The sequence below is a fragment of the Anopheles coluzzii genome, chromosome 2 (assembly GCF_943734685.1).
Source record: "Anopheles coluzzii chromosome 2, AcolN3, whole genome shotgun sequence".
NCBI lineage: Eukaryota > Metazoa > Arthropoda > Insecta > Diptera > Culicidae > Anopheles > Anopheles coluzzii.
This window is the reverse complement of record NC_064670.1, coordinates 72,439,077-72,456,548: the sequence shown is the minus strand read 5'-3', so window position 1 is coordinate 72,456,548 and position 17,472 is coordinate 72,439,077. Positions and strand designations below refer to the sequence as shown.

Here is a 17,472-nt window from a genome sequence, read left to right as displayed (position 1 = left end):
TATTGTGATGCAAGTACAACACGTGGCAACTGTAGAAACACATCATGCGAGCAATAGATGGTGCTTTTCATATTGCAAAGTGACTCGGGAGGATGTTACATTTTTAATGAATCTTCACAAACTTTGCTCCGCAACAGAATGATGTCCACGTGAATCATGAAAACATAGGCTATTTATTCTAGAACCACCAAATAAATGAAACTGTCAAGTATAATAACTTCGTAAATCATTCCAACTCTAAATAAATGTTACACTCGTCAGTCATTTTTATTTATCTCTCTTATGCATCACAAGTTAATATTTTTATATTGTTTTTTGTTGTTCAACTCCACATTCGTTTTATAAATATTTTGAGAATTATTTCAAGATATTCAACAAACATTACAAATCAATTATTCTTTATATGTTTTGCTACGACATATTTCTTTATGTATTTAAAATGAAAATAATATAATGTGACAACAGAAACATAAGCTAACATAACTTGTTTTATTATAAAGATTTTAACAACCTTTATAATGTTTTTGTCGTACGAAATACAGTCCATTTTGTCTTAATCAACATAATCTCTAAAAAATCTTGACAAATTTTAAAATGTGTTTTGATTGACAGAACATCATCTCCGTCGCATTACTCTTTAAATAGTATACAACTCAACTGATAATTTTCTTCGGATACTCCCCTAAGTTTTTTCAGTAAAACCCAATTTAGATCAAAATCAACAAAACTTTGGAATTGTTTTTTTTTAATACATTTATCCACATAGTAAAGAATATATTACTAATATACCTCTGCACAGAACTACAACATTTTATTACAGCATTGAGGCCTCGTCATTATCCAAAATCAATAGTAGTTGAATGTGACATAGAATATTCATACTATACAATCTATTTTTGACATCTCTGCTTTATTTTATATCATTTTTATTAAATCACAAAACTAGTTCGTACAATGTATGTTTTTTAGTTAGTTAGTTCATTTATTTCCATATTAATAAGTTGAATTGGAACGTGAAATTATAAAAAGGGAAAAAGTGCTTTAGAAAAAAAACCCCTAATGTGAAAGAAGATATTAACCTAACACTATTCTAAACTTAATAATAAACCTTACAAACTAAATTTCTTGGTAATATGTACAACCTAAATTAGAATTTATACTTAAATCTAGCTGGTTAAGTGCATAATTCTCTCAGATCTGGATGTGTGCTAAATGAACATTTTACATATTATGTAGATTTTAACAATGATAATTTACAGAATATTGTGGATATATTCCAATCTATGTGCAATTGAGCTGTTCTGTATCTAAACGGGACTTTAAGTATAGCTTTAAGAAATTTGTTTTGAATTCTGTGAAGTGTTAACTTACCTCCTAACTAAAAAAAAGTGTCAACTTATGACAATCTAAATAACTGGTGAAGCATAAGTTATATTTGGGATTATTAATGCTTTGTACAATAAGATCTTATTTTTGAAATTAAGTTTTGATTTCCTATTGAGGAAACAATAAAGAGTTCTAAAAATGTTTTCGTGTTTGACACTCAGGTTGTTTGTGTGACTTTTAAAGTCAGTCGTATGTTTGGATATACTCCCAAATATTTTATGGAATCCTTCCAACCAATTGGATTATTGTTGATCGCGAGTCTAGAATTGGGTAGCTTACGCTGGCTAGTATTTCGTTTGGCAATACTGTCAAGTAATCTTAAGTCAATGTAGACTACGTATACCTTATTGATTTTGTATTAGATCCAAAGGAAAAAAAAAGGTCGTATCAAATCCTGTCATGCTATGCAATCTGTCAATCCTTCGTCACTAGCCGTATAGTATGTATACCATTCTTTTGCAGTCAGCGTATCATGGCGTCTAGATTCGTTTTGCTCTGTGTTTATGTGAATAACCATCGATTTTAATACGATAATATTCGTCATTCTTGGGAAGGTCTACGGACTGCTTTCTATAACTAAAAGAACCAGATCAGCATTTCTTCTAGATATCAATTCAGTTCGATTTCACATGCAGTGGTTACAATGTTTGATAATCAATAATATCGAAAAATTCAGTTTCTTAAACTTTTTCATGACTTCGTAAAAATCCTTAAACTTAAAAAAAATGTTTATGTTGCCTAAAAAATATGCAGCTTATTCGTCGAAGCATGGCTTGGTGTAGTGACATTTTCGTAAAATTCTCATCGAAGGTAATGATTATGATGTTAACAAATATAGTAAAAACATTCAATCTTGATTTTTTTGCTATGCTTGTGTATCTTTCCCTTTGATTATATTTATGTTTCGATCCATGTTTTTTGGATGTTTAAATCAAGAAGTATAAAGTTGGAACAGCACTGAGTTGAAGCCATACATTTTCATTTAGACATCCACGTGTTTATAAACTCACTAAAAGATCTCCAAATATAGAAATGTTTCTATATTATATTTATAGAAAAATAATCACATTTTTTATTCAATTATTATCATCACTACCTACACGTAGGAGATACGAGGGTGGGGGTGGGAGTGATTTGGACACCACTAAGACCTTGTGTTTCGTATGAATTTGCTTTCATCGCCCAAGTGATTCAATGTTTACTCTTGTTTTGGGAATAAATATTCACATTCAGCGACCGAACAGGATATTGCATAGCAAACCAATCGAACCTGTTTACCTACCCAGCGCAGGCTTTATTTTATTGCTATCATTCCTCAACGACTAAATGAACACTTGGCAAACATTCGCAGATAATATATTTCATTTCTATAGAATGAATGACAACTGAAACTCAAGGAATTGTTTTCACATCATCCATAAAGATTGCTTTTATTCGACGTCATGCAAAAAGAGTAGTAAAAGAGTTATCATATTAAGTCAACCATGCAGGGCTCAATAAATGCTTGAATTCTATTCATATAATGTAATGTTTCGTTTCCTATGTGTCTAATTTGATGGTGGGACACATCGATACATTTTTATACATTGTTATGGTTAATTGGATTTTTGCATGGTTTTCCAAGTCGCTTTGGAATGTGAACATAATTATTCACCACCTCCAAGATGTTTTTGAACAGCAGTCAAATGGTGTATTTGCTTCACAATTAAATTTCAGTTTTTGCAAACTGAACACATGACAAATCATTTTCAACACATCACAAAGAACTGTCAAACTAAATCCAGCTTAACACGTATTGAAAATTTATGCTGAAGAAATTAAAAATTATGATGATTGAAATGAAATATGAGATTGATGTGGATTCGAAACTAACTTGGAAAACTCTGTATAAAATAAACCAACTATATTTTTCCGATGCTGTAACGCGGTCTTTAAAACAGGAAGATCCTTCATTTGCCCCATTTAAAGGTAATAGATTAAAGCTATATGGAACAAGTTGAGATTATTTTTTATGTCTTTTAATTACCTTCAGAATACATCGATTTTTAATTCAAAATAACTAGCGTAGTATCAAATATTACCTTCGATAATGCCATTGCCATAACGTGAACAGTCCACCAAAACTGTAGAGTATGAAATATCATCATCTTTTTAATGGCGGTGCTACACAACTAACTTTCTGCCCTTGGCTGTATTCACTGTCTGCCTTTTCGATCAACACAGATTTATTCGCAACACCTCGAAATACAGCCTGTTTGGTTTTGTAATATCCGGTCTCGAATATTTACGACGCTTGCTACCTCGAAAAAGGCGGAAATAACTCTGCAAACGTGCTTGTGGTGAGAAACAAACCATCGTGAAAAAAAGTTTCCCACCATACACGACACTTGCCCCTTCGCACGTGATAACTGTCCAGGAAGCAACTTTTAGTGAACCAAAATGACGTCCCACTGGGCCAACACCTGTACCGAGTTTGACCTCTACGCTGCTGGTCAGGAGCGTTATCGTTGGCAATTTAAATTCAATGCACAACAGAACTTTTGCGCGTTTCGAAAATCATGGACATTCAATTGAACACAACTGTCTGACAACTTTTTACGCGTCTCCTTCGGCATAATAGCTTCGGAAAAACTTCACTGTTCTTTGAGTATTTCCGCTCCAAAACATGTTTTCCTCCACATTTTGCCGATCTTTTTAACCACAGAAAATGCTTTTCATCGTGCAATTAACCACACATAATGGTGCCTGATGCGTCACTTTCATCGTACTTGTAACCACCAAACGAGCTCATGAAAGCAAACATCTCACACAGCTGGTGCTTTTCACAATTACTTTCGTTCTGATGCTGAAGTAGTTTACAACAAACATCTTTCACATGGCGTTAAGTGGTTTTGTAAAACTTCTCAAGTATCAAAGCTACATCTAGTACGCAATTACATCTGTCTGCCACACATGGGAAATGTGACACTGAACGATTAACTGTCATTTTAAAGATGTATAGAATTTATCACATAGAGGATTATTTCAAAAAAATGTATTAGGTTTTTTATATAATGTTTTCAATTCTATCAATTACACGTGTTGCGCAGTTGTCCATAATGGCCTTCCTTAGATATATACAATAATTAGAGTTTTGATTCTTTTGTTTTTATGTTTGCCATGCATTAATTGTACTGATATAAGCGTTGCAAAAATGCCGTTTCTTTCCATAACTCAGTATTGAAGTCAAACATATTTTCCTGTACATGTTCATACGCTTCGAACATGTTTAACATTTCCTAGAGGCCCATGCCTTATTTGCTTCAAAATTAAAATTAGAAGAGATCGCAAATTGCTCTCAAATGAACGTTCATCATCGTTCTTATCTACCTAACCGGATCTTAGCGATGGTGGTTGTAGGCAAAATCGATTTCACCTCATTCTGAGCCCTGAACGCTGCCGTTTAATACTTCCTTTGCACGATAACCCGTAGGAGACCAATTCAATTTTAACTTTCCAGTCACCGCCGCTGCAACCTGTATTCTGAATCCAGCTGTATTCAGGCGAAAATTTTCCACCGGGGCCCTAAAGGCAACCTCTGTGGCTCCTGGTCGTTTTAAAGCAGGATGCTCCTTCTGATGATGAACGTTTTACCGGTACCGAGATGGCTCTCTAATGAAATGGAAAATTGCGATGATAATGATGTTGTGCACAACGCGAAATAACTCCACAATGTTTATTCATTGAAACCCCGTTCACATCGTTCAACTTATTTCACACGTAATACTATTTAAACTCAGCATAGGTAAGGAAAATACTATTAATTTTTAAATAAGCAGTCAAGGTATCCTTGTTTGTACGCGCTCAAAACCATAAAAATGATTTATAGCAGCTTCGGTGATAGTAATTGAAAACCTTAAAACATCCCATGCTTATCAGTTTTCATTTACAAATCAACAGCCAGGCTGGTGGCTTGGGGGGCTCTGAATTGCCTTAACTGAAATTTTACGACACCTCGTTTTTCATGTAATCCAACGTAAGTCAGTATTTAACACTTTATCGCTGCAAGGCTTTTCGACCCCAAAAGTTCAACGTCCAGTTATATTTTCCAACTCGCAGGAATGGGCCTATTTATCTGTAGAAACGAAAACCGAGGGGGATTCTTTGGAGTCCGCCGTCCTTATTACTCTAAGCGCTTTGTCTTTTGCACCATCCTTGGTAAAGCAGTAAAACCATCAGCGCTTTTGGTAGCTTTACGGGAGTTTATTTTATTTTATCTACACTTACAACCGACCACCAGGAAGGAAAAAATCTAAAGGCCGGGCTACATTGATCGTACTCTCTGCTGTAATTTTGATTTTCACTAGCGCACCTGGCGGCGGCTGACCGAAGCATTTTGCCAAACAATTTGAAGCCGCTTCAGAAAATATGTAATTTTTACATGATTTTAACCTAATTTGGACAAGAAAAGTTTTGTAAAAGGTAGATGCACATGTCTTGTACGCATTGCATCCATTTTCATGGCAAAAAACGATGAAAAAACAACTTAAATTTGAGATCCGGCACGACCATTCCCTCGACGACCAAAAAAAGCTTCCTCCAGCAGCCGCCAGATGCGCTAGTGAAAATTGAAATTACAGCAGAGAGTACGATCAATGTAGCCCGGCCTTAATGTCTTTTCTGCCTTCATGGGTTCTGTCTTACGATCGTTGTCAAACATCATTCTTTGCTGGCCTTTTTTTTCAATTAAACTGTAATTAAATAAAAAGTCTTTTGTGTTAAATTTTAAATGTGTTCATGCCATAAGAGTTTATACAAAGGAAAATAGCAAGTTTTGTTCATCGTACTACACAACATTTCGTAGATAGTGAATTGATTTTAAATCAATTTTTAAATCAATAGTCCATCAAAAATGTGCAAAGCACTTACGATGGATCTACGATGGATTATTTTAAAACTGATTGATAGATTATGCAAATGGATCGGTATTATTGGAATTTGTTTTTTTTTTTCTTCATTTAATTCAATTTATGTTCTTCTTCTTCTTCTTCTTCTTCTTCTTCTTCTATATGCTCAACAACCGATGTCGGCCCGTTTGTTTTTGGCTTTCAGTGACTTGTTGATTTACCATAGCAGGATATTCAGTTCTACGTATAGGAGCACGGTCCGGTCGGGGCTTGAAGTCATGGCTGGTATGTTGTTAAGTCGTGTGAATAGACGACTGTATCATGATACCGGCGCTTAATTTTCTTCTTTTTCCTTTCTTTACTGCTACACCTGCCGAAATCTCACCAACTTCACATAACCGTTACGAACAGTCTACATTGTATGCAAGGGAATCCTTAAATTGTTCTACAGTGTTGGGTAGACACAATCCGACACTTCGATTTCGGCCCAAGTCTTCTTACTATGAAGACTTTTTTCATTTGCCCTGTTTTTTTTTCTAGAAAAGAGTATTTTCGATTCTCATTATCGTGTAGATTTACATTGTCGTGAAAGAAAGAAAACAAAATAGTCCCACTGTGCAGTTTTCATGACGTTTTATAATTCTAGGAAATTTATATTTACCATGCAAACTAGCCCACAAACTCCGGTGTAGATTCCAAAAAGGTTTTCGATTTAGAATACCCAGTATATACATTTAAATTCAAACGATAGTAAATTTAATTCACTGAGATTCAACAGAATAAAGTGCATTAACTTGTATTTCAATAATACTACAACATATATGAAGTATTTGTTTCACTATTATGCAATGTAGAGTCGTATGTGACGATTTAACCATTATTTCGTTAAATTCAAACATTCACTAAAGAAACACTTAAATTGATTTTTTGTATTATTGTTAATTAAAGTATAACCGAGTGTCTATCTCAGTCTATTATTCATCCAAAATTCGATTTATAAAGTATATAAACTCTAAACAATCTAGTATGTTAACACCAAACTGTTGACACCACCAAGCGAAGCTTCAAAACTTTTCTTTATCTCTGTCAGTACTATTTTAAAAACCTACTGAAAATGGTCGCTCAACAAAAATGCCGGAAGGCAACTTTTTGCTTCAACGGGAATTTCAAGACTCTTATTAATCTCATTGATGTCGGTCTCCTGTGGAATCCTTTACCGTTTTGTTCTCCTCAAACGAACCCTACAAACCTGATAATAACGATACAAAAAATCTAGAGAATGTGAATAGTTCAGACAACAATACTCGACGTCAGCTCAGCGTTATCATAGGGCCTTACAAAAAAAATAATCGTATTTACGAAGAAATGCAATTAATGTGAAATGGGTAGAAATTAAACATATTTTTTCCTTTCTTCTTTTCATTTTCAGGTTACTAGCAACACGAGACGCCAAAGGCTATTCCTCTGCTCCATATCTAAAGTGGCTGACAAGCTGCCAGTGAATTAAGTGTAGCTCTTCGTATTTCATTTCGCATCGTCTGTGTTTGTTCGTTCGCGTATTTTTCGTTTAGTCGCTCGGATAAAGGAAACACACAATCACATTCAATGTAGTAATTGTAGACCATATAAAAATGTATGTACGAAAAAGTGCGGTTGCGTGTGCCAAAAACTAAGAACACATTTGACAAAAGAAAACTGTGCACTGCGAACAAAGAACGGTTACTGCAGCAAACAAAAAACATTAGAAACTTGCAGAGCATTTCTAGTCTACCGAATACAGTGACACTTAGGCCAATACTAACCAATTACATTTAGCAGTGACATCACAAAACGTGCCACGAGCTCCAAGTGTCCGCTACTCTAAGTGATAGTTCGAAAAATAAGACATTCATTTTAACACAAAAGCCACCATTCCAGATAAAACAAAAAGATTTATCTGCTGTGTATGAGTCTACTGGGAAACGAAAGATGTTTGGTTCCAAATTACGATCATGGATGGAAAATCATATTGTGCGACCGAGAAAAAAGGGAAACAAAAATAAATCCGGAAACAACGGGTAAGTCGAATCGGATATTACGAAAAGGATACGATGCTGGGATTCACTGATATACGCCATTGTATAACCTTCTGTCATGGAAGAGTAGAAATCTGATATTTGCAATCAAGACGAGCCTTATGTACTAAAAAAGGACAGTTTCATCGAAAAGGATGAAGAATGCAGCTTTTTTACAACAAATTAGAGTCGAGGTATCTTTTTTTATTTATAGCTGTTTGTTTGGATAGTGTTGTTTTTGTATACCTAATTTAAAAATACTGTAACCCATTGTTTCTTACAAGCTCTAGTGTAGATGTTAGCTTTTAGCCACACGACGTACAAATTCAAATATTTGCTTCAGCAGAATAGTATATATTTCAAAATAAAAGCTTGACATAGAGGCTTTTATGGTGACCAGAATTGAAACTTTCAAGCCCATCAGGTTCTTTAGTAATTATATTTATAATTATTTAGTTATGCTTTATGCAACGTAATTTACTGCTAAGAGCGGTTAAGGAGCTCAATCCTGATAATAGTTGTTATAGCTATATGCATTGTGATTATATTTAATAAAAAAACGGTGACTTTTGATCATAACATAACTTAATATACATTTATACTTTTGAACAGGAAAATCTTTGATTCCAATCCTCGTTTTCACAAATTTTATTCTTGAAGAAATCTAAACTAAACTAAACTATGTTTTCCTGAATTTGGACTCCCGCGTAAGCTTACTCTGCGTTTCTAGCAGATGGTGGCAAGTAATTTGACAAACAAATAATGAAAATGAAAGCTTAACAGACCAGACACTTTTTTTGCGCAAAATATGACTGTGCAAAAAAACTTATGTCACATTCATTCTGAGCCATCATTTGCTACCGATGCACGTACATTGCACGTGCCATGCGGACTCGTTCAACTTTCACTTCCCAAATGTCCTTAGACTCTGCAACTGCGCTGCATTTACCTTTCGTTGTTGCAATGCAGATTGACAAAGAGCAATTTCGCTTCACCGCACATAACATGATCAAAACATCTAACGACTATAATCAGCTTTTATGTTTTTACGTCTTGATTGGTTTCAACGTTACTCAAACTTTATTGGAATACACGTACAAAACATCACAGACTTACTTCATAGATGCAGTCGGTTAAGAACGTTTTATAAAGATAAAATATACTTTTTAATATTTATAAAGATACAAATATACACCATTAACATCAGACAAGCCTATACTGTTTACGCTAATTGCATAAAATAAAAACAAAAAGGAGTTCGATTTCCATCCCATTACCATTTTTTTACTTTACATCTTCTTTTTTTAATGCTGTTTCAAAATTAACACCGCAAGTTATTCAAATGTGTCACTCTAAGCGAAATGTATATTAATATTTATAATATTTATATTAGTTTGTATAAACTACTATTTTTTACCGCACTCAAAGCTCATTCGACATACTGAAAGTTTCTTAAGTTTCCCATAACAACTATTCTCACAAAAAAACGAGATCTGCAGAAGTAGACTCACGACAAGTTTTCATTACTCAGCATTTCATGATTGTAGGAATAACGTACGTTGCAGATACAGACCATTAATGTACCGTTCAACATGGAACCACATTGCAAAGCGACAAAATACTTTTTGCTGTCAAGTCTGTCTTTTTATTAGACCTTGAAATGTTCACCCCAAAAGCCTTCAACAAACAATTGCGGTTTTGTCTGGGATGACTACATCATTGGAATGCACCACATGATTACGATGAGAATGATGATGTTGATGAAAAAACTGGCCAACGAATATAATATTTTACCAACAATACTCTTCGCATACAAACCGACGTAATGTACGACGTATTTATGGTGGCATGTACTCTATAGTTCCGTAAACAATTCTCAAGCTTACCCGATACTCAACACAACATATGTGTACCACAATGCACAAGTCACCAACTTTAAGGATATCCATAAACTGTTCCGAGCTCGCCGGAATAGTTCGTGCTATACATATATACACGATGGAACTTTTGCTACTCAGACAATGTCTCTTATTCAAGCATCATATCCTTCCCTATCCTTGCGCTAAACAGTCCGTTGCTCAAGCTTTTCGAGACAATTCTGCAAAGGCAATCCATCATTGCTGTGCCTATGTACACACAGTTGCTCGTACTTTTGCATACCTTCGTGTATTTTTGTCTCTTTGTACAGGTTTCGTTTGTTATACGTCGCAGAGTTTACCAAATATTTGCTTTCGAGCTCACAATAAAGGAATAACGACCGCGATATCGACAGTTCTGCACCATTTTTACCTTTTCTTCGAGCCGCAAAAATAGAAACTGCTGATGGCTCAAAACAATTCCGTCCTTGTTTTTTTTTTCAGCAAGCCCCATTCATACCGGCTTATTCCAGTCTTTATGTGTCACTAACTCGATTTGGAGCTGCCATGAGTGTTGATGGAGGACGCTTTCGTCTTTCTGTGAAGAATCTACTCACGTTGTTTTCTCCTCAGCTAGAAAATGGAAAACCCATTTTAAGCTGACAGATGTCAGCTCGCAGACGGTACGATTTGATTTTACGCCTCAATTAAGTGACATCTTTCAACACTTCAGCACAAACGATCGGGACGAGAGTGAAAAAAAATCGAAAAAATCTAAGCACAACTCCCATAGAACATTTTACGAGCCAATAATAAATGAAATCGATTTCCTGATTATTTCTAACGCAGGGCCATGTCTTCCGTGTTTTAGGCTAACATCGTCTGGAACAGCGTTGAATGTGCTTCGAATGGATGATTTAAAATCGCTAGATGCTTTCGCTTCTCTTCATTCCTTTAGCCACGGCAATAAAGCCAAATTCATTGCAGAAAATCGGTTTCAGCACAATTATTTCATGGGACTGTCGATGTACCAAGAGATTTGCCAAAAGATTCCATTCCCTCGATAGCATCGAAGGCAAACCTATTGTACATTGTCTAGACAGATTTGTATTGGTATCCAGTCATCCATCCTGCTGACAGTTAGCGGTTCGTTGCTGTGTTTGGCAATTTACCAATCGCTTCTATTTATCATTGACAGTAGGCGAGTAATTTCTGTCTAAATGACTCTTGAGCTTTATTTATTAGCAACTTTTCTTTCTCCATCTTTATGCTTGTTCATGAATGCAACAAAACAGGAACTCTAAAAGTGATGTGCTGGCATTTTAAGTAAACACTTCATAACTATACATGTTATAAACAAGTTCCCAGATATTCAGGATTATTTATTTCAAACTATTCCAGCATGTATTCAACTCTAACCTTTTTATTTATTTTTTTCTATAGAATATTTACCTATTTTAAAGATTTTTTTCAAAATGATCTGATGTATCCGAAAACACAAATATTTGTTTTCATATCTTTTACTACGCTTAGCGAAATTTGCTTATGAGATAGCCGGTAGACTATGATACGAATTGTTATGTAAATACGAGGTTTCATCGCATTACATCTCATATTCAAATAGCATCACGACCATATACTAAATACATCCGCCCCTATGAGGTAAAATTGTAAATCATGTGTATTATAATTATTCTTTCCTTCTATCTGCTACATACACACATGTACAGTGAAACAGTCATAACCTTCTCGATTGTTACATTTTCACTAAGACCCCACACCAGCTTCAAGCCAAAAAGCTTACGAACCTTTAGCAAAAACGACAACCCACAATACACTCATTCCTCCTGTTTTATACGTCATTTCTCGTACATGAGCAACGATTCGCGACTATGATTCCATGTGTAAATGAAATCCGATTACCATTTCTGTTCCGTCACGTCGCATTTCAACTGCGTTGACATCTGCATGGACCATTCTGCAAAATTGGATGAGCGCAATGAATTTCATGTTGGATAAAATTTAATTTCATGCAGCTATGGTGCATGGTGATATTGGCCGAGCTTACATCAACTACTGATTCTAGAAAGGTTCATTAAAATGAAATGGTGTAATTTAACATTTTACACTGTGATGCAATTTAATACATCGAATAACGTCGTGCGATCTGAGCACGTTGCAACTTTGGTTTTCATGAATCGAAACAGCTTGTTATACAAACATAAGCATATGTTTTACAAACATCAATAAAATGTTAAATATGTGAAGAGAAATATGTCTACCTCTTTAATAACTATTAGGTTTATACCTCAACCTTCCTTTCAAGAACTCCTGTCACAGGATTGCTCATGACATCTTCCACAACACTTTTTTAATTAACGTAATGGTTTAGATACTAAGTGGCGATGCCTCCTTTTTCTCGTGAACCTCAAGTGATAACATTTATGAGCATGTAGCGATTCTTTTGTACACATGAGCTTTCTTACAAACCTTCAGCAGACTCACATACCAATACACACACACACACACACTCACACACATACACTATATTCCGACGATAATAGTCGACAGCAAGCTTTACACTGCTTCACTCAATGTGTATATTCTCAATCCACCTGATTATTGTTCCTCCTTTGTAAGGTATTCAGATTTAATTCGTTTCATTTGTGTGATTCTACCGAGGCTTCATTTTCAATTTTTAATTATTCTATCAGATCACGTATTTTCAAATCATAGCTTATATCATGGTGGTATTGATTGGATTTCAAATAACTTCATTTATTAGTATGTAATGCTCGTATCGTAATAATATAGTAGTAATTTAAAACACAAAACAAAAACCTATAAAGGCATATGAAATATACAAAAATACAGAAAAAAATCAAGCTATTTCAAATGAGACAGCCATAGAACTTGCCTAATGTTTTCGTTGTTGCATATTAATCTACAATATTAAGTTAGTGACAGTGTAATACAGAGTTTTGATATGAAATCATTTAGTACAATATTTGTCACTTACCAAAAACCATGAAAAATTTGCTAGGTATCTTTCCAACAAGTATTACAACTATTTTTATTCTACGCATTAGTTATAATTACACGGTATACTCCGACGAGCTCTCTTCACCGTTCACTCCACTCAGAGTAGTCCCTTTGGTCCTTTTTTTATTATCTATTCCCTAAAACCCATCCATGCCGAGGGAAAGGGTGCATCTAGGTTTTATTTTTCCACTGGGAAATGTGCTTAAAAAAATTATCGACCGGTGGGATCGAAATACTTTCTATATCCATTGTCTTCTTTCTTCATTATCGCTCTACTGCAAACGATAAAACCGAAGAGAAAACTCGAATAGCCGCAATACAAAACTAAAACCACGAAAAAAAAAGTAGTGTGAGTGCTTTCCATAGCTAAGCTAAGAATAGTGTCGAGAAAGTTTCCCCACAGAATCCGTAAAACAGGAAGTTCTTTCTCGAGCTGTTTTAATCTAGGCTCTCTTGTTTGTTGCTATGTGCTCGTTTTTCTATGCTTGCTCTATAGAGTAATCTAAAGGGTTGGTTTACTCGAAAAAAGATCACGAGTGGAAACGATGTATTTAACGATCCTTGTTATATTTGAGGGTACTTTTCTTCATGCTGCTAAACGACGCCCAATAGATGTAAGAATAAATTTCGTAACCACTACACTATGTTTGGCATTTCATTTTAAATATTTGTTAAAATAATGTGTGCAAACCATTATAAATGATTGTATTTCCTATTTTGAGCAATGTTTTTTAAGAAGGCAACTCAGGCCATATGTCAGGACAAATGTTGACATCTGGTCATACTAAAAATGTTCTAAGAAATGCTTGCCGCTTTATTATCTAACATTACGTGCTTCAAATCACACGTACTCTCTTCATGACACGTACAATCTTGTAGACCATGCGGGAAACTGTCTGAAACTTTTGCAGATCCTACTCGACAAGCGGCCACAATTTGACATGCACTTGATTTACGATAAGTTTTTCACTTTCACAACCAATTGAATTAACGAATGTGGAATGCTCATAGGGGAAAGCTTTGAACAAATGCAGTTGTCGGATTCCCGATTCCCTAATCCCAGATGAGACCGTTTACACGTAATAGAAAGCACGAGCAGTTTTTTCGTTAGCAGAACTGCTACAGCTATTCTTTGCACAATCGCTAAATTTAATCATTAAAGTTAGCGTTTACTCTCTACAACCAACCAGCTAACGATTAGAAGTCAATGTTGGGCATTCATTGGGTCTGTTATGCTGTGCTGTGTGCTGTATTGCTGTGTGTTGCATAATTAATTTCATGTCATTTGTTTTCCGGCGTTGAAAAATGACCACAGTATGGATAATTTATACCACTACATTTCAATTAATCCTCTTAACTATACATTTAGTAGCAATACTTAACCTTTAAACTCAAGCAGAATGCAAACATTAAGTGAATACTATAACTCTTTCTTGTTCGACTGCTCCAATAGTTAATGATTTTTTCAATTCTTTTTTTTTTTTTCACAGCAATAACTTCAGTGTCTTGACGACACAAAATGGATACAAAAGCAGTACCTTTGGTACAGATTCCAACATCGGCAGTCCTGCTAGACGCAGTGAAGTTTCCCCTATCCAAAGTCATGTAAGTTTAATAATATTTTTACTCTAATGCAATGCAGCTACTCCTTCTTCTTCTTTTACTCTGTACAATAAAGCTTTTAGCATCGAAAATTTGTGAAACAAATTGACTATAGTTTTAAATGAATATTAAAATATATAGTAGAGCAATTTAATTGTTCTAGCATTAGATCTGTCATTGGACGACATCCCGCCAATCAGATTAAAATGTTGAATTATTTAGTTAACCTAGTAATACCATCTTTCGTTTACAGACAACCAGTCGCCGTGGTTGGCATTCGCCAAATCAGGATAATGTGCCGATTTCTCCGAAATCTGATCACTATCCCGTACATCACCGAATTCACAATAAACAAGCGCATGATGGAGGTGCCGAGCTCTTTACGCCCGGATATGGTGCCGTGAATGGCCAATCTGGGGCAGCGTCATTTCACAATCAACAACAGCATCACCAGCAATACAATTGCGGTGTCTCATCGCCAAAAAGCATTTCGCGCAACGGCTCATCTTACACACTAGAAACGGGCCCATCGAACGTTTACTACTCGAAGAGCGTCGATTCGTATGCAGCAGACTGTGCGCTCCCCTATACCATGCCCGAGTTTGAATTCCACGCCGGTAACACCGGCCCCTCTAGGGGTATTATGACCGGTACGGGGTCAGTTTCCACCGGGCACAATGGACACCTGATGTCACACACGTCCAATGGTACACGAGGCAACTACTCGGCTGTCACAAGCTCAAGCAATGAATTGCTAGAAGAGCTGCACTCTTTCGAAAGTACCCGAAACAAGCGACAGCATCCAACCTCAACACGCATCAGTTCGTCTTCCTCCTCGTCTGTTAACTCTATTCATTATAGCGTCAACAACAACAATAACAACAATAACCATCTGGGCACTGGAACGCTTCCTTCTCATTATGGTAGTTTGAATGGACAGCAACTACAACCAACAGCCAGGGCCACCATTCAAACGGCTGCATCGGGTGGAAACAGCGAAAATAAGTATGGTAAACTCCTGCAGCAACAAAATCCACCCTCGAAGCAATTCGATCCTTACTATGAACAACATCAACAACAGCACAATAACAACAACTTAGTGTACTCCTCCAACAATCAGCCAACAAATTCGACTAATGGTAACCGTGCACCAACCAACAGCAAAAATGCTTCCCCACTTCCAGCGCGAGGCACTTCAACCAGTACCTCACCTGTCCAACGTTCAGCTGCATCTAGCGCCAGGAGTAATCGTATTGTCAATGGCAATAATAATAACAATAACAATAGCTTCCCCGTCGACGCGTCGACTTCCGGAGGTGGTAAATCGATCCTCGGTGGAAGCGCATTGACGTCCAGCTTTGCCAACAAGTTCCACAAACTGACAGGAAGCCGCTCGACCAGCGGATCGAACGCACCCGATAGTGGCACCATCAACGTTAGCAACAGTAAATTGAATCATGTAAATAACAATAATACCAACGCAGCCACCAATACAACCGGCTGCTCCGCTAGCACGGTTCCGTACCATCACCCGCACCAGTACCAAATCAATAGCGTCACGACACATCTGCATCCACCGCTGCAACCACTTCCGCCGGGAAAGCAGCCATTGTCATCGTCGTCATCGTCATCTTCACCACCACCAGCATCGCAAGCTGGCGCCCATGGACCAACACCTTCACCGAGCGTACACCATCTGCATCATCCATCAACACACGGCCACCACCATCACCATTCGCATGGCCCGATGGGTCATACGCTTTCATCGCCGGAAAGTGCTTACTCGACCGGATATTCCACCGATGGCACGTCACCGGGTAAGTGTGTCACGGAACAACTTTTCTTCTCCATTACCTTTTTGTGGCGTCTTTGTTGTAGTTCGTCACACTGTACCTCGTGTCCTTTTTGTGGCCCTATGCTTTATCGACATATGGCGGTTTATCGTTCAGTAAGTCATAATTTTTATATGCAAGATAAGCTGCAGCATACTTAGCGTGGGCAGAACAACGTGCTCAGCTGTTGTCTGAAGTATAATGAATTTATACTATGCCTCTCTCTATCGCCAATTGCTTAAGATGGAACGGGCAGAGTTTTGGCTTCGATAGCAAAACATACTCACTATGAACGGGATAGTATTCGGAAGAGATAAAAATTTATCTACTTATAATCAACGTTGTAATAAATACGGCCCAAAATGTGTCGTAAACTATTCTACTTTCAATATGTCGAACACTTTTGTTTCGGCCAGCCGTTCATCATCCGAGCTATTCACAAGCTACTGCTGGACGAAAAGCATCATTATGCTCGTCAGCTCTGTACTGCCGTGCGCTTTAGACGAATCGCTGTGTTTTCTTTTATGTTGTGCCATTATTTTTTTATGTGTCTGGGGTTGGTTCAATCAGCGAGATATGATCGATTCCAACGTTGACGAAGTCTCCAGAACAGGAAGCTCGTTTCATTTTCTTAATTTGAATTGATCGTTATAAAAAATATGAGGGACGGTACGTGCCTGATTTACGATTGCATCAAAAATCATTGTTAAGGAATCACAGCTTTTACACAAAAGTAATTGAAAACGTATTGCCTATGACGATTCATCCCAATCCTTATCCCTAAAAATCATAATGTTACTACTTTTGTATTGTT

At 36.4% G+C, this 17,472-nt stretch overlaps 1 protein-coding gene and 1 long non-coding RNA gene across 6 annotated transcripts in view; one reads left to right on the top strand and one right to left on the bottom strand.

Annotated features, from left to right (window-relative positions):
- Positions 1-17,472, bottom strand: part of LOC120948309 (uncharacterized) — a 92,914-nt gene that overhangs the window by 37,665 nt on the left and 37,777 nt on the right. The window lies entirely within an intron of this gene.
- The window catches only part of LOC120948307 (uncharacterized), a 71,828-nt gene that overhangs the window by 34,360 nt on the left and 19,996 nt on the right, over positions 1-17,472 (top strand). For 3 of the 5 annotated variants that reach the window (XM_049606545.1, XM_040364489.2, XM_040364490.2), the window contains exons 3-5: positions 7,702-8,329; positions 14,715-14,829; positions 15,080-16,643. In XM_049606545.1, coding sequence (XP_049462502.1) covers positions 8,241-8,329; positions 14,715-14,829; positions 15,080-16,643 — 1,768 coding nt within the window. In that variant the 5' untranslated portion in view covers positions 7,702-8,240. The remainder of the gene's footprint in view (positions 1-7,701; positions 8,330-14,714; positions 14,830-15,079; positions 16,644-17,472) is intronic. The other 2 variants (XM_040364491.2, XM_040364492.2) reach the window with 2 other exon arrangements.